This window comes from Pelobates fuscus, chromosome 2 (genome assembly GCF_036172605.1).
Source record: "Pelobates fuscus isolate aPelFus1 chromosome 2, aPelFus1.pri, whole genome shotgun sequence".
NCBI lineage: Eukaryota > Metazoa > Chordata > Amphibia > Anura > Pelobatidae > Pelobates > Pelobates fuscus.
In genome coordinates, this window is record NC_086318.1 from 9,930,481 (window position 1) to 9,951,328 (window position 20,848).

Below are 20,848 nucleotides of genomic sequence, written 5' to 3' on the forward strand. Positions count from 1 at the left end.
AGTCCCCCTGCTGGCAGATCCATAGCCAGCAATAGGGGGCCATGTGATCGCTCTTTGAGAGCGATCACATGGCCCCCGGGGGCCTCATTTGCCGGAAGGGGGCTGCCTGGGCTCTCAGGCAGCCCCCCAGAAGAGGATCGCGGCGGAGGTGAGTACCGCTGAGGTCCTGGGGGCTGCAGCCGTTACGGCGTACCATGCCGTCGCAACGGCTTTAAAGCCCATTTAATGCGTGACGGCATGGTACGTCGTAACGTCGGGAAAGGGTTAAATCTGACGGCACTCCAGGTGAGAGTGTCCGCCGATCTGTTTGTGTGGGTATTTTTTGTTTTGTTTTGGTTTTCCCCCCCCCCCCCTCTTTTTTTTTTTGTAGTATCTTTATGGAGATAAGTTACGTACTACCCTACATGGTAGCTACGTAACATACACAGATGTAGAAGATTCCCCCATTGGGAGGGTATATAAATAAAAGCTAGGAACCAAGAACTCTCACAACGCTGATCCGGCTGAGGAAGCCACATCTAGTGGTGAAACGCGTACCGGTATATTTTTTTATGGACATTGTTCTTCATTTTATTTATGTACTTTTTAATACCAATTAATAAATGTATTTAAGCTTTTATTTGGTTCCTGGCTTTAAAAAGATTTAAAGGGGGAGTGTAGTCCTATACCTACACAACACGCTACTGCAGAGCCACAGGGGCTCTGTGTTTGTAAGTACTCAATTGCCACTTATTTCTATATATTCCTTAACCATACTGTACTACACTATTGTGTGTCTATATACTTTCCCATTTAGGCGACATTCCAGACATTTTGGTCGCCTAAACAGACCCATAAGCGATCCACACTGGAGCTAGGTTTTATACCGTATATACTCGAGTATAAGCCGACCCGAATATAAGCCGAGGCCCCTAATTTTACCCCCAAAAAACTGGGAAAACTTATTGACTCGAGTATAAGACTAGGGTGGGAAATGCAGCAGCTACTGGTAAATTTCTAAATAAAATTAGATCCTAAAAAAATATATATTAATTGAGTATTTATTTACAGTGTGTGTATAATGAATGCAGTGTGTGAGTATGAATGCAGCGTGTGCGTATGAATGCAGCGTGTGCGTATGAGTGCAGCGTGTGCGTATGAGTGCAGCGTGTGCGTATGAGTGCAGCGTGTGCGTATGAGTGCAGCGTGTGTGTATAAATGCAGTGTGTGTGTATGAGTGCAGTGTGTGTGTATGAATGCAGTGTGTGTGTATGAATGCAGTGTGTGTATGAATGCAGTGTGTGTATGAGTGCAGTGTGTGTGTGTGTATGAATGCAGTGTGTGTGTGTATGAGTGCAGTGTGTGTGTATGAGTGCAGTGTGTGTGTATGAATGCAGTGTGTGTGTATGAATGCAGTGTGTGTGTATGAGTGCAGTGTGTGTGTATGAGTGCAGTGTGTGTATGAGTGCAGTGTGTGTATGAGTGCAGTGTGTGTATGAGTGCAGTGTGTGTATGAATGCAGTGTGTGTATGAGTGCAGTGTGTGTATGTGTATGAGTGCAGTGTGTGTGTGTGTGTGTTGCAGAGCCTTGGTGGGGGGTGGGCAATTTTATATATATTTTTAATTATTTTAATTTTTTATATTATTATTTCTTATTATTATTTTTAATTTAATTTAATTATTATTATTTATATATATATATTTTTTTTTTTTCGTCCCCCCTCCCTGCATGATATATGGCAGGGAGGGGGGCTCTCCTTCCCTGGTGGTCCAGTTGCATTGGCAGTTCAGTGGGGGGGAGAGGGGGGCTGTCAGAGCTGTAACTTACCTCTCCTGCAGCTCCTGTCAGCTCCCTCCTCCTCCGCGCCGTCCGGTCAGCTCTTCTGTCAGCTCCCACTGTAAGTCTTGCGAGAGCCATTTACAGTGGGAGCTGACCGAGGTGCTGAACGGACGGCGCGGAGGAGGAGGGAGCTGACAGGTGCTGCAGGAGAGGTAAGTTACAGCTCTGACAACCCCCACAGCCCCTGTCTGTATTATGGCAATGCAAATTGCCATAATACAGACTATGACTCGAGTATAAGCCGAGTTGGGGTTTTTCAGCACAAAAAATGTGCTGAAAAACTCGGCTTATACTCGAGTATATACGGTAGCTCTCAGTTTGTGAGTGTTTTATTTATAAACTCCATTTTATCATTACTATCTTTTTTTTATAAACTGCACCATATGGTATTATTTGCGTCTATTTTAGGTCTGAAAAACTGTAACTTTGTAAAACTACCATAACCACTGTTATTAAGATAAACCTTTCGTATTTAAAAGCGCTACACTTCTGAATCTTTCATATCTTGTTGGTGTTTATAGAGAAGTCACTTCTTGGTGTCAGCTGCTATTATTATTATTATTATATATACTCTTTGGAGATTATACTCTTAAAATAAAAATATTTAATATTTTTGTATAAGCGCTAATACCCTTTGCCATTTTTCTACCGGACTAGACTGATGTGATTGTGTATTTTTTTTTCTCCGGGGGGGAGTGCCCCTTGCATGGAGACTGTCATTAAAGGCCAGTTTTGGCTACCATGAAACTGAGTGTAACAGTCACCTTGGGACTTGTGTAACAGTTTACCAGGAGTTGGAGCCCAGTTGCAGGAGATGGCACAGGGAGGAGGCAAAAACCAGAAGCGCAGTACAGATTAAGGGGACATCCAAAGGTAGGGTCAGACGAGAAGCAGAAGTCAGGGCTGGCAGCAGAGTAACGTAGTCGGTAGAGCAGGCAGAGGTCAGAGTCCAGGAAATCAGTCAGTAGCGAAGCAGAGATCCGGCAGAAAACACCAAACAGGCAAAATGACCAGATGCTAGGTTTCAGGCAGGGTTGGCTTTTACAGCTTGCTGATTAGATGCAGCTGACCAAAATTAGAAAAGGGTTGCATGTGGATCAGCACTGCTTAATCCAGGCAAGGGGTCAGTTTGCAGAAAAATTGCAAACAGAAACTGAAGCCCCTTGGTGGATGTCATGGCAGAGAACCTGACTGAGATGCTGGAGCAGTGAGTTCAAACCCAGCCAAGTCTCTTAAAGGGGATGCAACACCTTGCTGTCTGCAGGGCTCGCGCTGTGCCGTGACACTGAGATTCGTTTTACCCTTCATGAAGTCTAGGCTCATGTTTGGGGGATTGGAGAAACATTGGATGCCACACCTTGCTGTCTGCAGGGCTCGCGCTGTGCCGTGACACTGAGATTCGTTTTACCCTTCATGAGGCTAGGCTCATGTTTGGGGGATTGGAGAAATATTTTACTCTGGGGATTGCTATAATCACTATACTCCCTTGTATCACAACACTTGCTCTTATAAGAGCAGCCTGCTTCGCTCTCTGGACTAGAAGACATCTACCCATTGGAAGCTGGATCCTGGTCTTGGGTCCAGGGTGGGTGGAGGACAGCGAAACTCCAACCAAGCTGTGGCAGTTTGTGGAGTTTACGGTGGTTATGGTGTTCCAGTGCAGTTCTTATGGTGTTTGCAAGTACTAGGAAGCAGCGATTGATGGAGGTACCCGGTCGGGGTGCCAGGCGGTCCGTTACACCATACATTCTAGGAGAGCACATCCACACATTGGAAAGTACAATGTACAGTTAGGCAACGGACCCACCACAATCAGTGTGTAGACAGACAGCCAGACAATACTAGTACCAGGATCCGAATGTAGACAGACAGACAATAATAGTACATTGATCAGAATGTAGACAGACAGACGATACTAGTACATTGATCAGAATGAAGACAGACAGACAGACAAAACTAGTACATTGATCAGAATGTAGACAGAGAGACAATAGTAGTATATTGATCAGTATGTAGATAGACAGACAGTAGCAGTATATTGATCAGTATGTAGATAGACAGACAGTAGCAGTATATTGATCAGTATGTAGATAGACAGACAATAGCAGTGTATTGATCAGTATATAGATAGACAATAGCAGTGTATTGATCAGTGTGTAGATAGACAATGAAATAGCAAACAAAATGTACACAAGGTGTATAGTTGTGTAGGCGCTTCCAACTTAAAATAGACAATAAAAGTAAGTGTGACAGAAAGGTGTAATCCCTTAACACCTAAAGGTAAAGTGAAACAATTAAAATAATTCACACCCACTTAGAAAAATATACAGAGTAAAAAGGATATACCACCTATTGCAGATATAGATATGGTGGTTACATCTGTAAAACAAATGAGACATACATAGTGTTTTCCATATAGGTAAAAACAAACAATTATATCATATGAGGATTGAACTCATCTATATACTGATCAATACACTGCTATTGTCTATCTACAATTAAAATAATTCACACCCACTTAGAAAAATATACAGATAGACAGACAATAGCAGTATATTGATCAGTATATAGATAGACAGTCAATAGCAGTGTATTGATCAGTATATAGATAGACAATAGCAGTGTATTGATCAGTATATAGATAGACAGACAAAGCAGTCTATTGATCAGTATATAGATAGACCACTGATGCTCTGATGATGTATTTTCCTTTCAGATCTTGGCACGTGGGTCCATCGAACAAGAAGTCAATGTACAGAGCAGAGACTGGTAACACACAGCAGGTAGTGTCATGTAATCATTATTTTTCAGTAAGGGGTCTCTATACGCCCTTTGTGAGATTAGATATTTATAGCAGATCCTCATTAATCTCACTGTAAACCCCAATGGCTGAAATATCTGTACAAAGGAGCAAGGCCCAGCGTAGCTAGAACCACTCAGGATAAGGAAACGTTGGGAGAACTCTCTGGATCTAAGTCCCCTGCAGAGACAGCCCTCTGTGACATCTGAGAGTTACATTCAGTTTAGAACCTGTAGGAGACGATTCCTGTGTCGAGATCTGTCGGAGGGAAATCTATGCATCTGTTTGTCAGTCAGTCTGTCCATCTGTCTATCCAATAACTCTTTCTCAAACAGGAGACCTTTCCAGCTCAGGCTCAGGTCGGGAACGTTCTTCCTGCGAGCTGGGAAAGCCAGATGGCTACAATATACTACACAGAGAACCAGATAATAGAAATATCTTCATCACCAGAACATGAGGACTTCAATCCCTCGGCAGGTAAGAGTGGTGAGGTTCATGTGTTAATGATGGAGGCCATTTTGGTACCTTTACTCCCTATTTATTCCACCAGGATTTCACACATTTGCTCCATTAAAATAAAGAACTAAAATAACAAATAGCTATGCTACAAAAATATTCATGTAACTTGTTCTACATGTCAGCCCTCCCCTTCTAACCCCTCCCACAGTTTCTGTGGCTGTCCAATCACAGACTTCCCAATGTATCTCAATAAGAAGTCTTTGGAAGGCTGTGAGCAATAGCTGCCTATAGAGCCCTAATCTGTTTTCCTGTTTGTAAATACAAAGTATATGTTCACAACTCAGCCAATCAGTGTGACTCTGCTCCACAGCCAATCATTGTCCTTATAATCTGATACCTTTATTCTTAGCTTGGACTCGGAATACTATACAGAATACGAGGACGGTGATTGGCAGTCTGATAGCTACACAGCGTATTTCCATTGAGTAACCTGTTTTGTCAATATGGAGGCATGGCTAAGGGGCGGGGTTATGCTGCAAAATGCTAAAAAATATAAAGAGAAACTTGAATGTGAAGAAAACACAGCGGGAGTATGAGACCAAAACATACCAAATGCACAGAAGTTGGACTGGTTCACGGATTGCTCCTTTAAGTGCACCCGTGCATAATCTGGACATAATTTACTAAGCAGTGTTAGCTCACTAGAATTACACTTCATACTCAGGCTGACAGACAGCCTCCTGGCTGGCCCCTAACAACGTGTGTCACTGGCGAAGCCCCCTCGAAGAACCAGCCACCAAATTTCCATAACTAATTATACAAATCTCCCCATAACTCTTTAAATTGTAATAGCTAAGAACTTTTATTGAAACCCCCATAAAGGGGGAAACCAAACAAATAATAATGGAGGAAGTTTAAGTTAATAAAGTAAATGTGTCTAATTACAAAAATACACAAACACACGTCAAAAGTGTGAACTAAACGTCAGGTATAAGTGTGTAGGTAGATAAATGTATTACTACACTTTCCCCACTAGATGGCGATATGATATCAATGTGGCCCTCATACACAGGTTTATCAATGTGGCCCTCATACACGGGTTTATCAATGTGGCCCTCATACACAGGTTTATCAATGTGGCCCTCATACACAGGTTTATCAATGTGGCCCTCATACACAGGTTTATCAATGTGGCCCTCATACACAGGTTTATCAATGTGGCCCTCATACACAGGTTTATCAATGTGGCCCTCATACACAGGTTTATCAATGTGGCCCTCATACACAGGTTTATCAATGTGGCCCTCATACACAGGTTTATCAATGTGGCCCTCATACACAGGTTTATCAATGTGGCCCTCATACACAGGTTTATCAATTTTGCCCTCATACACAGGTTTATCAATGTGGCCCTCATACACAGGTTTATCAATGTGGCCCTCATACACAGTTTTATCAATGTGGCCCTCATACACAGTTTTATCAATGAGGCCCTCATACACAGGTTTATCAATGAGGCCCTCATACACAGGTTTATCAATGAGGCCCTCATACACAGGTTTATCAATGTGGCCCTCATACACAGGTTTATCAATGAGGCCCTCATACACAGGTTTATCAATGTGGCCCTCATACACAGGTTTATCAATGTGGCCCTCATACACAGGTTTACTGTATTCTAATCGCCATAAAGAAGGCCGTGTTTCTTGACAATTAATAAAGTAACAGTAATCCGCAGTCCACTTGTGTTACTCTGCGTCTCAGTTACATAGAGTCCTGCACTAACATCCGGATAGGAAAAAGTCGGTAAAGAACTCTCTGAGACAGACATTCCCCGCTGACCAATAAAGTAAAAACACAAAAAGTGATGGAAAGAGTAAAGTGCTATCAGGTGCTCGGTGCCTTCCATCTACCATACCTGACTTTGGAGGTGTGTTTATATATTTTAGTAATTCGATAAATTTACTTTATTAACTTCAATATTTTAATCGTTATTATGTTTTTTTGTTTCCCCCGTTATGGTGGTTTCAATTAAAGTTATTGGATATTTATCAAAGTAATCAGAAAATTGATTTTCCTTAAATTATATCAATAGTTTGATCATACTTATTCAAGTGTTAAAAATTGATGTGAAAATGACCGCTTTCTCCTTAGTATATTCTGCCAGTTTTTGTAGAGATTTCCATTTCAGAAAACTGCCCAATTTACACTGGTGGGAGAATTGGCGACACATTGGTAAACGGCCCCCATTGCATTTGATATGCAGGTTGTTGAGGACGGGATGATAAATTAGCCGTATATATCCTTTGCTTTTCCTGCCACACTCCCTATGGAGGAGCTTTTTTTTTTGTCTCCATTATGTATTAAAAAAAAGCAGGAGGGTTCTGCTAACACCAGCTCAGAGTGTTATTTTAACAATGAAATGAAATGTAAATCTTATTGAATTAACACCATCAATGTAAGATCCCTCTCTCTCATATAAAGGTTACGAAGATATATCCCTGGAGTGTGAAGTCACCACTAACCCCCCGACAGCTCCCAGCAACACAAGGATCAAGAAGGTCAATGGGGAGAAAACTCGAGGTATGTCCAACTAGGACCTGGTGAGTGTCACACGCCATTCTGACCTTCCAAATTACTGCTGAACAAGGTACATCCAATGAGGACACTGTAAGTGCAACAAGGAAACCTTGATCTTACAAACTGCAATAATTAAACTAGCACTGTGTGTGATCACCTACTGATCAAGGTATGTCCAATGAGGACACTGTAAGTGTAACTGCGTACCTTGATCTTACAAACTGCAATAATTAAACTAACACTCTCTGTGTGTGATCACCTACTGATCAAGGTATGTCCAATGGGGACACTGTAAGTGTAATTGGGGCACCTTCATCTTACAAACTGCAATAATTAAACTAGCACTGTGTGTGATCTTACAAACTGCAACAATTAAACTAACACTCTCTGTGTGATCATCTACTGACCAAGGGATGTCCAATTGGGACACTGTAAGTGTAACTGGGGCAGTTTGATCTTACAAACTGCAATAATTAAACTAGCACTGTGTGTGATCACCTACTGATCAAGGTATGTCCCACCAAGCAACTCTGAGTTTTATCAGATAATCCCAACATTACAGGTTACAGCAATGAACCCAGTGCTCATTGAGGGTATTTTCTGGTCACGGAATGTCCAGTATAAATGTCCATAATAAACGGTGGCTAGGTATAGCGAATAAACTGCCGAACGGACCAACCACACAGAACAGTCCTGTGCTGCTTATTAACCCCATTGACCTTGCTAACTGCAACGTTCTAAGTGGTTAGCTGGGTGGCCGTTGTTTGTAGGTGTAAACATGTGGCGGCGGCGATCTATAGCCGCAAACACACACTGTTTGGTCGTCGAGTGCATTGAACTATAATCGGCACTCGACGGCGCGAACACCGCTGGGACTTGCACCTCCAGTTACATTCGGGAAAATGGATTAGAATGAACGGGGTTTGGTGGGAGCAAACTCCCGAACGCGGGGCACCAGACAAGCGTATGCATAAACAGTTTTTTTTATGCATAAACAGTATTCATTGATTTGACTGTATTAAGTATTCCTGAAAGAGACCAACCGCACAGCCTGAATTCATGGAACTCTTTTGGGCAGGAGCCTCGTGTGCGGTCGGTCAAAATATGACTTCCATGGAAATCCTGAACTCCTGAACCGATCTGGGTGATTTTTGGATTTATTGGTCCCCCAAATTGGGGCTATCAGACTTTTGTGGGGTTTCCATGAGTTTTAGAGCTATTGCCAGTAAATGTTTGTTTTTCTGCCTAGAGATAAGTAAGTTAGTACAGTCCATGACTCAATTATCTCCCAGGCACAGGGGAGGGATTGTATCATTATGTATGGGAGTGTCCTGGATCTGAGAGCCAATGTTATCATGTATTTGTTTCTGCTGTGGTTTTCTCTCAGGTCCAGGGGGGAGTACCCCTTGCATGGGGATTGTCATAAAAGGCCAGTTGTGGCTAACCATGAACGAGTTCCTCTTCACCCTCAACATAGAGTCTCGTTTCATGTGTGAAGGGGACAGCTATATTCACTCTGGGGATTGCTATATCACTATACTCCCCTGGGATTATAATCACTTGCTCTTTTAAGAGCATATTGCTATACTCTCTTGGAGGAGAGGTCTACCCACTGGAAGCTGGATCCTGGTTGGGTGGAGGACAGCGAGACCCCAACCAAGTTTTAACGCTGGAAGTGGGGACTACAGTGCTGATGGTGTCTGGTGGAGTGCTTGGAGTACTCGGTGAGCATTAAGAGCATCGATTGGAGGCACCCGGTCGAGGTGCCAGGTGATCCGCCACACTGTCTACTAACTGTGTTTTCTTCATTGTTTACAATGTATAAAATCAACACATTTCATTGAGGTATTAAGCTATACAGTCTCTTCGTTTTCAATATGATTTCAGGCAGTTCTGGATAGGTTAAATGTGGGGGTTCTGTGTAATCTAATAAGAATTATGTATTTTTATGTACTTTTACGTATTTTTGCTGTTAGTGTAAAATTTTTATATTTTCTGTACCTGGGGATAATTGAGTTTACTGCAGTGCCTTAAGCCAATTATCTCCAGGATGGAGAGGAGGGATTTCATTGTGTATGTGGGAGTGTTATTATGTTAGTGTTCCCATTGGTTTGTGTCCCTTTTGTCACAGTTTACCACCAGGTCCAGGGGGTGTGCCTCTGGCCTGAAAACTTGTATATAAGCAGTAATATACGCTCATTGGAGTCACATCATCTTGTACCTTCATGAAGTTTCGGCTCATGTTTGGGGGATTGGAGAACTGCACTCTGGGGATTGCTATAATCACTATACTCACCAGGGTATAATCACTAAGCTCTGCTAAGAGCTTGTTCCTGTTCCTGCTCTCTGGAATTCGGAGAGGTCGACCTACTGGAAGCTGGACCCTGGTCTTGGGTCCAGAGTGGGTGGAGACGGTGAGACCCCAACCAAACTGCGGCGGTTCGTGGGAGTCTACAGTGGTTATGGTGTCTGGCGGAGTGCTTAGAGTCCTCGGGAAGCACTAGGAGTATCCATCAACGGAAGGTACCCGGTCGGGGTGCCAGCGGTTCCGTTACGGATACTATCTATAAACTAATAAACCTCAAACAATGGCCACCAGTATTTTATCATTCATCTTGGTAATTAAACAGCAGTTTACAATTCAAATAATTATAAGTCCTTATTGTTGAAAATTAACGCCACAAACCACACAATTAATGTGCAAATAGATAAAGTAAAAAAATCTAAGTGACAAAAAGTGTGAAAGGAAAATAGAGGGAACCAATTAACCAAAAAGTAAGAGTTAAAGTAATTTAGCCTAACTCCCAGTGTACATATTATTATTATTACGTTATATATTGTTCTTGTAAAGTACCGTCTAGTTCAGGGGTAGTCAACCTCGTCCCTACCGCCCAGTAGTGGGCAGTCTGGGATTTGATGTGGGCGGTGGTGAGTTCTGCAGAAAACGCTCATTGGGCCTCGATGGCCTTGGGCCAAGGCCAGCAGGGGAGATCCTTTCATCTCCCCTGCCGACCCATGCAGAGCCAGCCTTGCTGCAAGCCCTCTCGGGCTTTTGAGGAGATCAAAAATCTCCCTCACCGGCACGCTGGCAATTAGTTCCAGCAGAGAGAGCGAAGGGCCTGGGAGCCTCTGTGCAGGCTGGTCGGAGCTGTAGCGGGACAGCTGGTAACCTGACCAGTTACCCCCACTACCGGCGGCCACCCAGGGAAGCACTCGTTAATTACTTCCCTTGCGGTTTCACACTTATGTTGCAAATTTACAACGTTCTAACTGATTGGTGTGAACATTCCAAGAGACACTGGGGAGGTCCCCGTTTGGGAACCGAACGGGGTGGGAAGCAATTCGCGAATGCTCCCCCTGAACGGCGTTCGTCTAATGAATTGGCTGCCACCCAGGGTGTGAATGTTCTAACTAAACATTCTAAATGGGGTATTGTGGTGGTCCCCATTCGGGAGGCAAACAGAACTTGTTCGTATGGTTGCTTCCGAATTGGGAGTAGGTAAAACATACGAATACACAAAATTATACTGGGAAAGACACAGGGTTGTCACCCAGAAATTCACTAGCAGGTAGCGGTCCCGCCACAGGAGCGTTGCCATGTGTTACCATGGCAACGCTCTGATACAGTGCTGTGCTCTTGTAGGAACAGACGAGTAAGCCTGCGGCCAGAGGGGGTGACATTAAGATAGATTTTCACATCTCACCCACCTACACACAGCATAGACCCTATGCACCCTACACACACAGTCACGTTAGTGACTTAAAAAGAAAGGGAAAAGTACAATCTATGATAGCCTCAAGTATATTGTGTAAAACTATAGTCGAGATAGCAAAATGGAAAGTAGCTTATATGAATTGACACTGACACTGACAGACGCTAGAGGCGCTTCTGCAACGCTGGATGAGAAATTTGAATCCAGCGTACATAACGTCCATAGGAAAGCATTGAGAATGTGAATGTGTGCGCGGCTATTGCCGCACATGCGCAGGGCCGGATTAACATAGGGGCTGATGGAGCTGCAGCTCCAGGCCCAGGCCCATGGAATAGGCCCATTTTTTTTTACACACTACTCTTAGGTTTGCCACCTGACTGGTATTTTACTGGCACAGCCGGTATTTGAGGCTGCCTGGCCGTGCCAGTATTGCAGTAATACCAGCAATACAAATGCAGGTATTTTTCTCAGAATAAATGGAGATTACTCTGCAATACCAGCACCGGCCAGTAGGGGTCACTGTGTGTGGAGAGAGGCAGGTATAGGAAGTTACAGCATATTCCTGCCTCTCTCTACTACTCACTGATCCATGAGGGGGCAGCAACACAGCACAGAGTCCAGACAACAGCTCTACAGTAAGTGAGGGATGGGGGGAAAGATAGTAGGGACACATGGGGACACTGAGACACTAGGGGACACATGGGGACACTGAGACACTAGGGGACACTAAGGGACATATGGGGACACTCAGACACTAGGGGACACAGACACTAGGGGACACTGAGACACTAGGACATATGGGGACACAGACACTGGGAGACCTGGGAACACAGACACTTGGGGACACTGGAAAACATGGGGACACTGAGACACTAGGGGACACTGGGACACATGGGGATGCTGAGACACATGGGGACGCTGTGAGACATAGGGACATTGGGAGACACTGAGACATTGGGACACAGAGACACTATGTCCCCATTTCTCCCACTGTCCCCATGTCCCCCAGCCAGTGTCCCTAGTGTCTCAGTGTCCCCAAGTCTCCCAGTGTCTGTGTCCCATGTCTCTCAGTGTGCCTAGTGTCCCCATGTGTCCCTATATGTCCCAGTGTCCCCATGTCTATGTCCACAACTGTCCCCATGTCTCCCAGTGTCTCAAGTGTCTGTCTCCCAGCCAGTGTCCCCTAGTCTCCCAGTGTCCCCAAGTCTCCCAGTGTCCCCTAGTCTCCCAGTGTCCCCTAGTCTCCCAGTGTCTGTGTTCCCATGTCTCTGTGTCCCTAGTGTCTAAGTCCCCAAATGTTTCAGTGTCCCCATGTCTCTCAGTGTCCCCAAGTGTCTGTCTCCCAGCCAGTGTCCCCTAGTCTCCCAGTGTCTGTGTTCCCATGTCTCTGTGTCCCTAGTGTCTTAGTGTCCCCAAATGTTTCAGTGTCCCCATGTCTCAGTGTCTGTGTCCCTAGTGTCTCAGTGTCCCCATTTCTCCCAGTTTCCCTAAATGTATCAGTGTCCCCATGTCTCCCAGTGTCCCCATGTCTGTGTGTTCCCGGGTCTCTCAGTGTCCCCATGTCTCTCAGTGTCCCCGGGTCTCACTGTGTCCCCAGTATCCTAGTGACATGGGGACACACTAAGAAATGGGGACACAGAGACACTGGGTGACTTGCGAGACTGAGACACTGGGAGACAGGGAGACATTGGGAGCAATCCATCTATACAGCAGAATCAAACTGTGAGTAGTTTGTTGGTAATTTTACAGAATTTTCTCTGATGTCTTTCCTTGTGATTATACAAATGATTAGGGCTGGTGTTTTTTTCCCAAGAAAGGTGGCAACCCTAACTACTCTTCACATACTCTTGCTTAAAGGAGCACTACAGGGTCAGGAACACAATCATGTATTTCTGACCCTATTATGTTAAAACCACCACCCTGGCCCCTTCTTGCCTCCCTAAGTATAGGGACTTGTATTCAAGTCTGCAGCTGCTGGCTCTGCCTCTGAACTGACTGTCTGCTGACATCATCAGAAGTGGTGGTCTGAGCAAATACAATACTTGCCCATAGGATTGGCTGAGACTGTTAACTAGGCAGATCAGGGGCAGAGCCAGCACAAGTCCAACTTAGCCCTGGCCAATCAGCATCTCCTCATAAAGATACATTGAATCAATGCATCTCTATGAGGAAAGTTCAGTGTCTGCATGCAGAGGGTGGAGACACTGAATGGCAGTGCTGCACACTAGGCAGTACTGCCCCAGGAAGCACCGCTAGCAGCCATCTAAGGAGTGGCCAGTGGAGTTATTTTCTCTGACAAGACAGTGTTTACTGCAAAAGGCCTGAATGGAATGATTCTACTTACCAGAACAAATACAATAAGCTGTAGTTGTTCTGGTGACTATAGTGTCCCTTTAAGTTTGGAAGCTTAAGAGGGATGTATGGGAACAAAACCTGTGTGGACTGGCTGACAATAAAATTAGTTTAGGTAATGCTGTTGGTCTCTCTAACACTGTGGTATGTCCCCTCCTTTCTTCTACACTCACTACATACACCTTTTCTCTGTCCCAGACTATATACCAGGAACCTCTGCCTGCTAGTAAGAAGATAAGGAAACAAGTGGACCAGCGAGTGCTAGGGGACAGTCCTTAGAAAGCATGGAGTGAGCGCATCATTAGACGCATTTATGTTAAGCTCAGAATGCTGCCTGCATAGTATGCCCTTAGTTGGCCAACCTGCAGGATTGGCGGGCAGCCTGACATGCATTCATGCCAGGCTGCCCTTCAAATTCTTTGGATAGACATGCCCCCTTTTTGGGCATGTTCTCCCCTTTTGGCAGGTCTGGTGACGTGATTCGCACCAGTGGTCCACCCTTTTACCCCGCCCATTGACTTCCTGCTTCACTGGACACTGCTGTTAGGGGGTATGGATTTACTTGAAAGATGAAAGCATAAATTAGAGAGAGATTAGCATAGAGTATGTGTTTTCTTATAGCTGCATCCTATGAGTTTCCCTCCAACACCATCTCCATCAGATACATGACGCTTGGGAGGTATGACCGTTTTAGTGTTTTTGGTCGATAAGATTCTGTAAATAGGCCCATCATAATTGTCAGCACCAGGCCCACTGGGCTCTAAATCCGGCCCTGCACATGCGCATTCCGCTCCATTCGGAATCCATCAAGTCCATCAAGTTCAGCCTTCCTGATTTCCCTTTGTTTGCCCCAAGCAGATATCTACCCATAAAGCTTCATCATTTTCCTCGTCACACTCCACATGCCTAAGATTTGGCTTTAACTCATGGTTGACATACAAACATACCCCACCACCCTTCTTGTTTTTCCTATCCTTCCTAAATAACGTGTACCCATTTAAATTAACTGCCCAGTCATGTGTCTCATCCCACCATGTTTCTGTTATGCCTATTATATCATATTGTTTAGTGTATGCTATTTCCTCTAGTTCCCCCCTTTTGTTATATAGGCTCCTTGCATTAGTAAGCATACTTTTAATATTACCATGAGTCATTTGTACTTTTTCTGTATTATCAGCATTACATACCTTCTCTGTTCTGCTATTTCCCCTCCCCCCATCCCCACCCCCCTTATACTGAGCTAAAGCCCATCTCATTTCTATCCTATCTCCATTTTATAGATTGCTTTGACCCTCTCCCCACCCCTCCCCCCATCCCTACTACTAGTTTAAAATCTCCTCCAACCTTCTAGCCATCCTATCGCCCTGCACAGCAGACCCTCTTCCGTTTAGGTGCAATCCATCACGACTATATCCAAGCGCAAAATTGGCCCAGTGCTCTATAAACCCCAAACCCTCTTTCCTGTACCAAGATTCAGCCATGCATTGACCTCTCTAATCTTCCGCTGACTTTCTGCTGTAGCGCTCGGCACAGGTAATATTTCTGAAAATATTATCTTGGAGGTCCTTTTCTCTGAATTTGTCATTAGTATCAGTATGGACCATGACAGCTGGGTCATGCCCAGCCACTCCCCTCTGTCGGCAACATGCCGGACCCGAGCACCCGGGAGACAGCAAACTGTCCGGTTGAGTCGATCAGAGTGGCAGATTACCCTATCTACTCTCTTAAAAATAGAGTCCCCTACCACCACAACCTGTATAGCCTTCCTTGCACTCTCATCCCCACCCGTACTAGAGGGGCTGTTCCCACGGCTGTTAGAAGGAACAGCTTCCTGCAGTACAGCTACTCCTGAGCTGATGCTCCCAACATCTTCACTCAAACGGGCAAATCTGTTAGGCTGCACAAGATCAGGACTTGCTAAAGCTTTCCTCTTCCCTCCCCCCTGCTTCCTCGCCCCACTGTCACCCAGCTACGTGCCTGTTCACTAACTGTCTCATCTCCTCCCACTCCACTACCTGCACCCACTAAACTCTGCTCAGTGAGCAGCAGACTCCTCTCAAGATTGTCAATCTCCCTCAGTGTTGCAATTTGCCTCTCCAGACCTACAATCTGAGCTTCCAGAAAAGCCACTCGCTCACACCAACCACAGAGGTGTGGACCCTGGACAGATTCAATAAGCAAAAATTAATAAAATAAATAAGCAAAAATAAAAAAATAATAAGCAAAAAAATGTTTAAAAACTAGTTTTAAAAAGTTAAGGTTCAAATTACACCTTTTAAATGACCCCAGGGTGTATTCTTTAATAAATAGTATATGTTTGTGGGGAAGTTTCAATAACCAACCATCTAAACTACTCCAAAATAGAACATGGACACAGCGTAAAAAGTTTAAAAAAAACTGAATGGCTGCGTCTCAAATGTGCCCCTTCAACATCCACATATATCTGGCAAATGTACATATGGGGGTATTGCTGAACTCATCTTGTTACCCCCTCTCCCCAGCGGCAGTCTACGGTTCAGGGATAGGAGCTTGTTTCCCCCTCTTCCCAGTGGCAGTCTACAGTTCAGGGAGAGGAGCTTGTTATCCCCTCTCCCCAGCGGCAGCCTAGCCCACCAAGGGGAGATGATAAGCCCCACAACTGTGCAGATGGGACTGTGGTCTCTGCACTTACAGCCCTAGGGGTAGGGACGGTCGGTCCTGTCCCCCAGCCACAGAGCTGTGTATTCAGAGGGGAGACAGTCGGTCTCCCCCTCCCACAGCCAGGCTCCAACCAGGCTACTTCCGTGGTAGCGCTGGCACCAGGGCAGAGTACCGCTGATCTCTGCCCACTCAGCAACCCACCAAGGCAGCCTACCAGTCTCCCGCACAGCCGTAGTGAGGCACCTGGACATGGACAGGTTTCTCCCTTACTCAGGTGTAGTAACCATTTATTGAGGGGGGGCTGTATTACTGTTTGTGCTTCGTGGGTGGGTTGCTGGACTAACCAGGGCACTGACCAGCAGGAGGTCAGATACCCTGTTAGTCTGTCTGGTAAAGGGGAGCCGCCAGCCTCCTTACCTCCGCATTCAGTAGTGGAACCGAATGACTGTTCATTCGGTAGTTTTACCGTATGAACAGCATCACCCCAGATAGCCATGCCATGGAGCCTATTCGTGTAACGAAAGACTATGGGAAAGACTTTGGCTCCATGGCGATTGAACTGTATGTAAGTGATCTGAGCGCCATTCGGTAATAATGTGCGCTCAGATCTAAGCTATCTGGGGATATGTAGAATGTATATGTTTTATGTAATAAATGTAACAGTATGTATTTTTATGTCTTTTATTGTCCTTTGTCTGCCATGTGTGTAATGGAGTTTTGCCTCTGTCCTTGGAGATAATTGGATTACTTCCCTATTATCTCCAGGATAGAGAGGAGGGATTGTGATGGATTGTGGGATTTTTTAAAAGTGTATGTCTGTGATTGGTCAATGTCCAATATGTTTCCCAGTCTTCCATCTGGTCCCCTAGGGGAGTGTCCACCAGGTGGGAGACCTGCATAAAAGCCGGGCAGGTAGCCCCAGTAAATCAGTTCCTGCTTGACCCTCAAACCGAAGTGTCGTCTCGTATTTGGGGGAATTGGATTGTATGCTGATTGCCAGGAGTGTAAGCGGATTGTATGCTTTTCCTCTTCAGCTGTTTCCAGTGTTCGTGTGTTTCAAGTTCGGGAGTTTGGAGTATTCCCCTGTTTCCCGTTCGGGAGATTGGGGAATTCAAGTTTGTGCAGTTCGGGAGTTGGAAGATTCGTGTAGTTTGAAGTTTGGGAAATTGGTGCTTGCAGTAGCTGCTTGTCTATCTGGAAGGGGAATATCGCCTAACGGTTTTAACCTCTTGTGTGCGAAATGATCCGTTACAGCCTATAATTAGAACCTTAAAGAACAGTGTGTAGGTATCGAGAATGGCATCATTAATATACACAAGAGACTATATTTAAACAAAGAAGGATGAAAGCAGCAATTTCTGATTCATTCATTGTGAAACATATAAACTGTGCATGGATTATAAATGGACAAATGAATCTAAATAAAGGGGAAAAATATAAAAAATATAAAAATAAAAAATGAAATGAATAAAAACAGAATAAAGATAAGAAAAATAAATAAGTAAAAATAGAAATATAAATTAATATAAAACAATTAAAAAATTTAAAATATAAAAATATATATATAATATTTTTTGGAATACATGAGGATAGACTCATATGATACTACAACATACAGAAAAAAATAATACAAAAAAATTACAAAAAAATCCATTGACAATCCATCCATATGTAGTGATACAATAATCTAAGTTGATATACAAAATTAGATAGAAAAAACTATCAAGAATGAAATCAATCCAGCCAAATCCATATCTTTATTAAGTCTTAACTTGAGGGTTTTTAAATTAAAAATCCATTGGGCTTCTTTTTTAGCAAACCCTAAAGACCTATTACCTCCTCTCCAATTTATTGGCATCTGATCTATTCCTATGGCTACAAAATTGTTCTACTGGAATAGTGGACACATATTACACTGTCTGGGGACACTATGGTCAATCTTCCTTTTTCGTATGTTATTGAAGTGTTCTCGTATTCTTACGGGTAGTTTGCTTGTTGTTCTGCCCACATGTGAGTGGGACCTTTTTGTGTGTCAATAAATATCCGTGTTCGTGCTATATTACCCAATAGTCCTTTTCTTTCTCTTTCAATTCACAGGTCTAATTATTTATTTGCAGACTGTATTTGTATTAGTCTTGTGTGTGCTCTCACAATTATTTATTGATTTAATAGTCAAGAGTTATCTGACTATCTCTAAATATCTAATAATTGTTACATCTAAGTCTTATCCTCTTACAAATATTTTAGGAACATAAATATAGATTTGTACCTTAATTGTGGCAGATGACTCTTGATTACATATCTTATCTGCTGCTAGTTCTCCAATTATTGTGAACTTGTGCTAATTGTTGCAATTTGTTTAGAATGTTATGCAACCAGTTGCCACATGTCTTATCTATTTATTCTGTGTACTTCTCAATATCTTATACACTGCTAAAACTAAGTCAAAATCCACTATATTAGATTCATAGCGAGAGGACTATTTTATAGCCATATCTTGAGGAGGCCCCCTAGTGTGAGAAAGAGATATATACACTTTCAATCTGATACACTCAGCAGTTACTTTGTTTCAATATTATATTATTGAGTTAGCTCAGTTATAAGGATACTTTCTTGCAACTCTGAGAACTGGTTACTAAAATAGATAAATACTAACTAGACGGTACTTTACAAGACCAATATGAGCACTGGGAGTTTGGCTAAAATACTTTAACTCTTGCTTTTTGGGCTAATTGGTTCCCTTTATTTTAATTTCACACTTTTTGTCACTTTTTTATGTTTTCACTTTATCTATTTGCACATTAAAGGATCACTATAGGGTCAGAAACACAAATATTCCTGAGCCCATAGTGTTAAAACCACCATCTAGCCCCCCTGGGCCCTTCATGCCCACATAAATATAGCAAAATCTTACTTTTGTTCAAGCCTGAAGCTGTAGCTCTGCATGCGGTTAGACTCAATAGTCAATAGTCAAAACCTATCTGCTGACAGAAGTGGTTGCCTGATCCAATCACAATGCTTCCCCATAGGATTGGCTGAGACTGAGAAGGAAGCATTCAAACACAGCCCTGGCCAATCAGCATCTCCTCATAGAGATGAATTAAATCAATGAATCTCTATGAGGAAAGTTCAGTGTCTGCATGCAGAGGGAGGAGACACTGAATGTTTGGATACATTTTAGGCAGCCATGACCCAGGAAGGATCTCTAACAGCCATCTGAGGAGTGGCCAGTGAAGTTATCACTAGGCTGTAATGTAAACACTGCATTTTCTCTGAAAAGACAGTGTTTACAGCAAAAAGCCTGAAGGTAATGATTCTACTCACCAGAAACAATTCAATAAGCTGTAGTTGTTCTGGTGAATATAGTGTCCTTTTAATTGTATGTGTCTTATGTGGTCGGTGGCGTTATTTTTCAACAATAAAGACTTAGAATTATTTTAATTATAAACTGCCGTTTGATTACCAAGAGGAATGATAACATACCGGTGGCCCTTGTTTAAGGTTTATCTCCAGGAATAGAGCTTTATCATCTTAAGGATCCTGCATAGACATGAGTTTTGTCCTCTCACGCATGCGCGAGAGTCCTTCACTAATGTCAGCTCCTGGCAGATGAAACAGCAGGATCTGAAGTGGACTCAGCGGAAGAAGATAAGTAAAACTCACCTTTCCCTGCCTCCCGCGGCCACCTTACTGCAAGCGGCAAAGTCACCACCTGGAGTCTTTGCAAAATATGGTGACAGAGCTGCTCTAAGAAGAATCTGTGGAACTTAGTGCTATGAAATGTTATATTGTTTAGAACCATATATTGCCCTAACATTTTCCACATACCTACCTACCTAAATGTGAAGTATTCTTGGCTTCTTGTAAATTAGTCTCTAAGGTTCTCGATTTTGCTGGGTGCTTGTTTGCAATAAAAAAATACTTTTAGAATTCAGGTGAATTTCTGTATTCTCAGTATATGAAAGACAAGATAAAGGGATCCTTGATAAATCCATAGATTTATTTCAATACAGATAAAAAACACATTAATTTAAATCAATGTTTAATGCACAGTGACATGTCTGTAGAATTTAGAAACAGATTGAAAATACTATATAAACTTAACAAACAGGTCAATATTTTACAGCAAAGTCCTTCCTCAAGGTGTGGAAATTGCAAAAATGTCCTCCTAGACCTCAGCGTTAAAGTAATCATTCCTATCATCCATTCAGTTAAATGTTCCTGTTGGTTTGTTTATTGTGTCTCCTATATGTATATACTTTACGGAACCCATTTAACTGTATCTTTCATGGTTACCTCTGGCAGAGATCCTGGTGTTTGAAGTGTTGCAGAAGCTCCGGAACCTGAAAGGTGGGTAACATTTTAAACGGACACCCTATGCACCAAACAACTTTAGTTTAACAAAGCAGTTTTGGTGTCCAGATCATGCCCCTCTGCTCCGTTCCACCAGACTTCTGTCATTCCACATGGTAATCTTAGCCATGG

The 20,848-nt window shown here is 43.4% G+C and overlaps 1 protein-coding gene across 1 annotated transcript in view; it reads left to right on the top strand.

The window, feature by feature from the left end:
- The window catches only part of DNMT3A (DNA methyltransferase 3 alpha), a 69,885-nt gene that overhangs the window by 12,345 nt on the left and 36,692 nt on the right, over positions 1–20,848 (top strand). The window contains exons 3-6 of the mRNA XM_063441565.1: positions 4,536–4,588; positions 4,955–5,096; positions 7,563–7,661; positions 20,669–20,713. Of these exons, the coding sequence (XP_063297635.1) occupies positions 4,536–4,588; positions 4,955–5,096; positions 7,563–7,661; positions 20,669–20,713 (339 nt within the window). The remainder of the gene's footprint in view (positions 1–4,535; positions 4,589–4,954; positions 5,097–7,562; positions 7,662–20,668; positions 20,714–20,848) is intronic.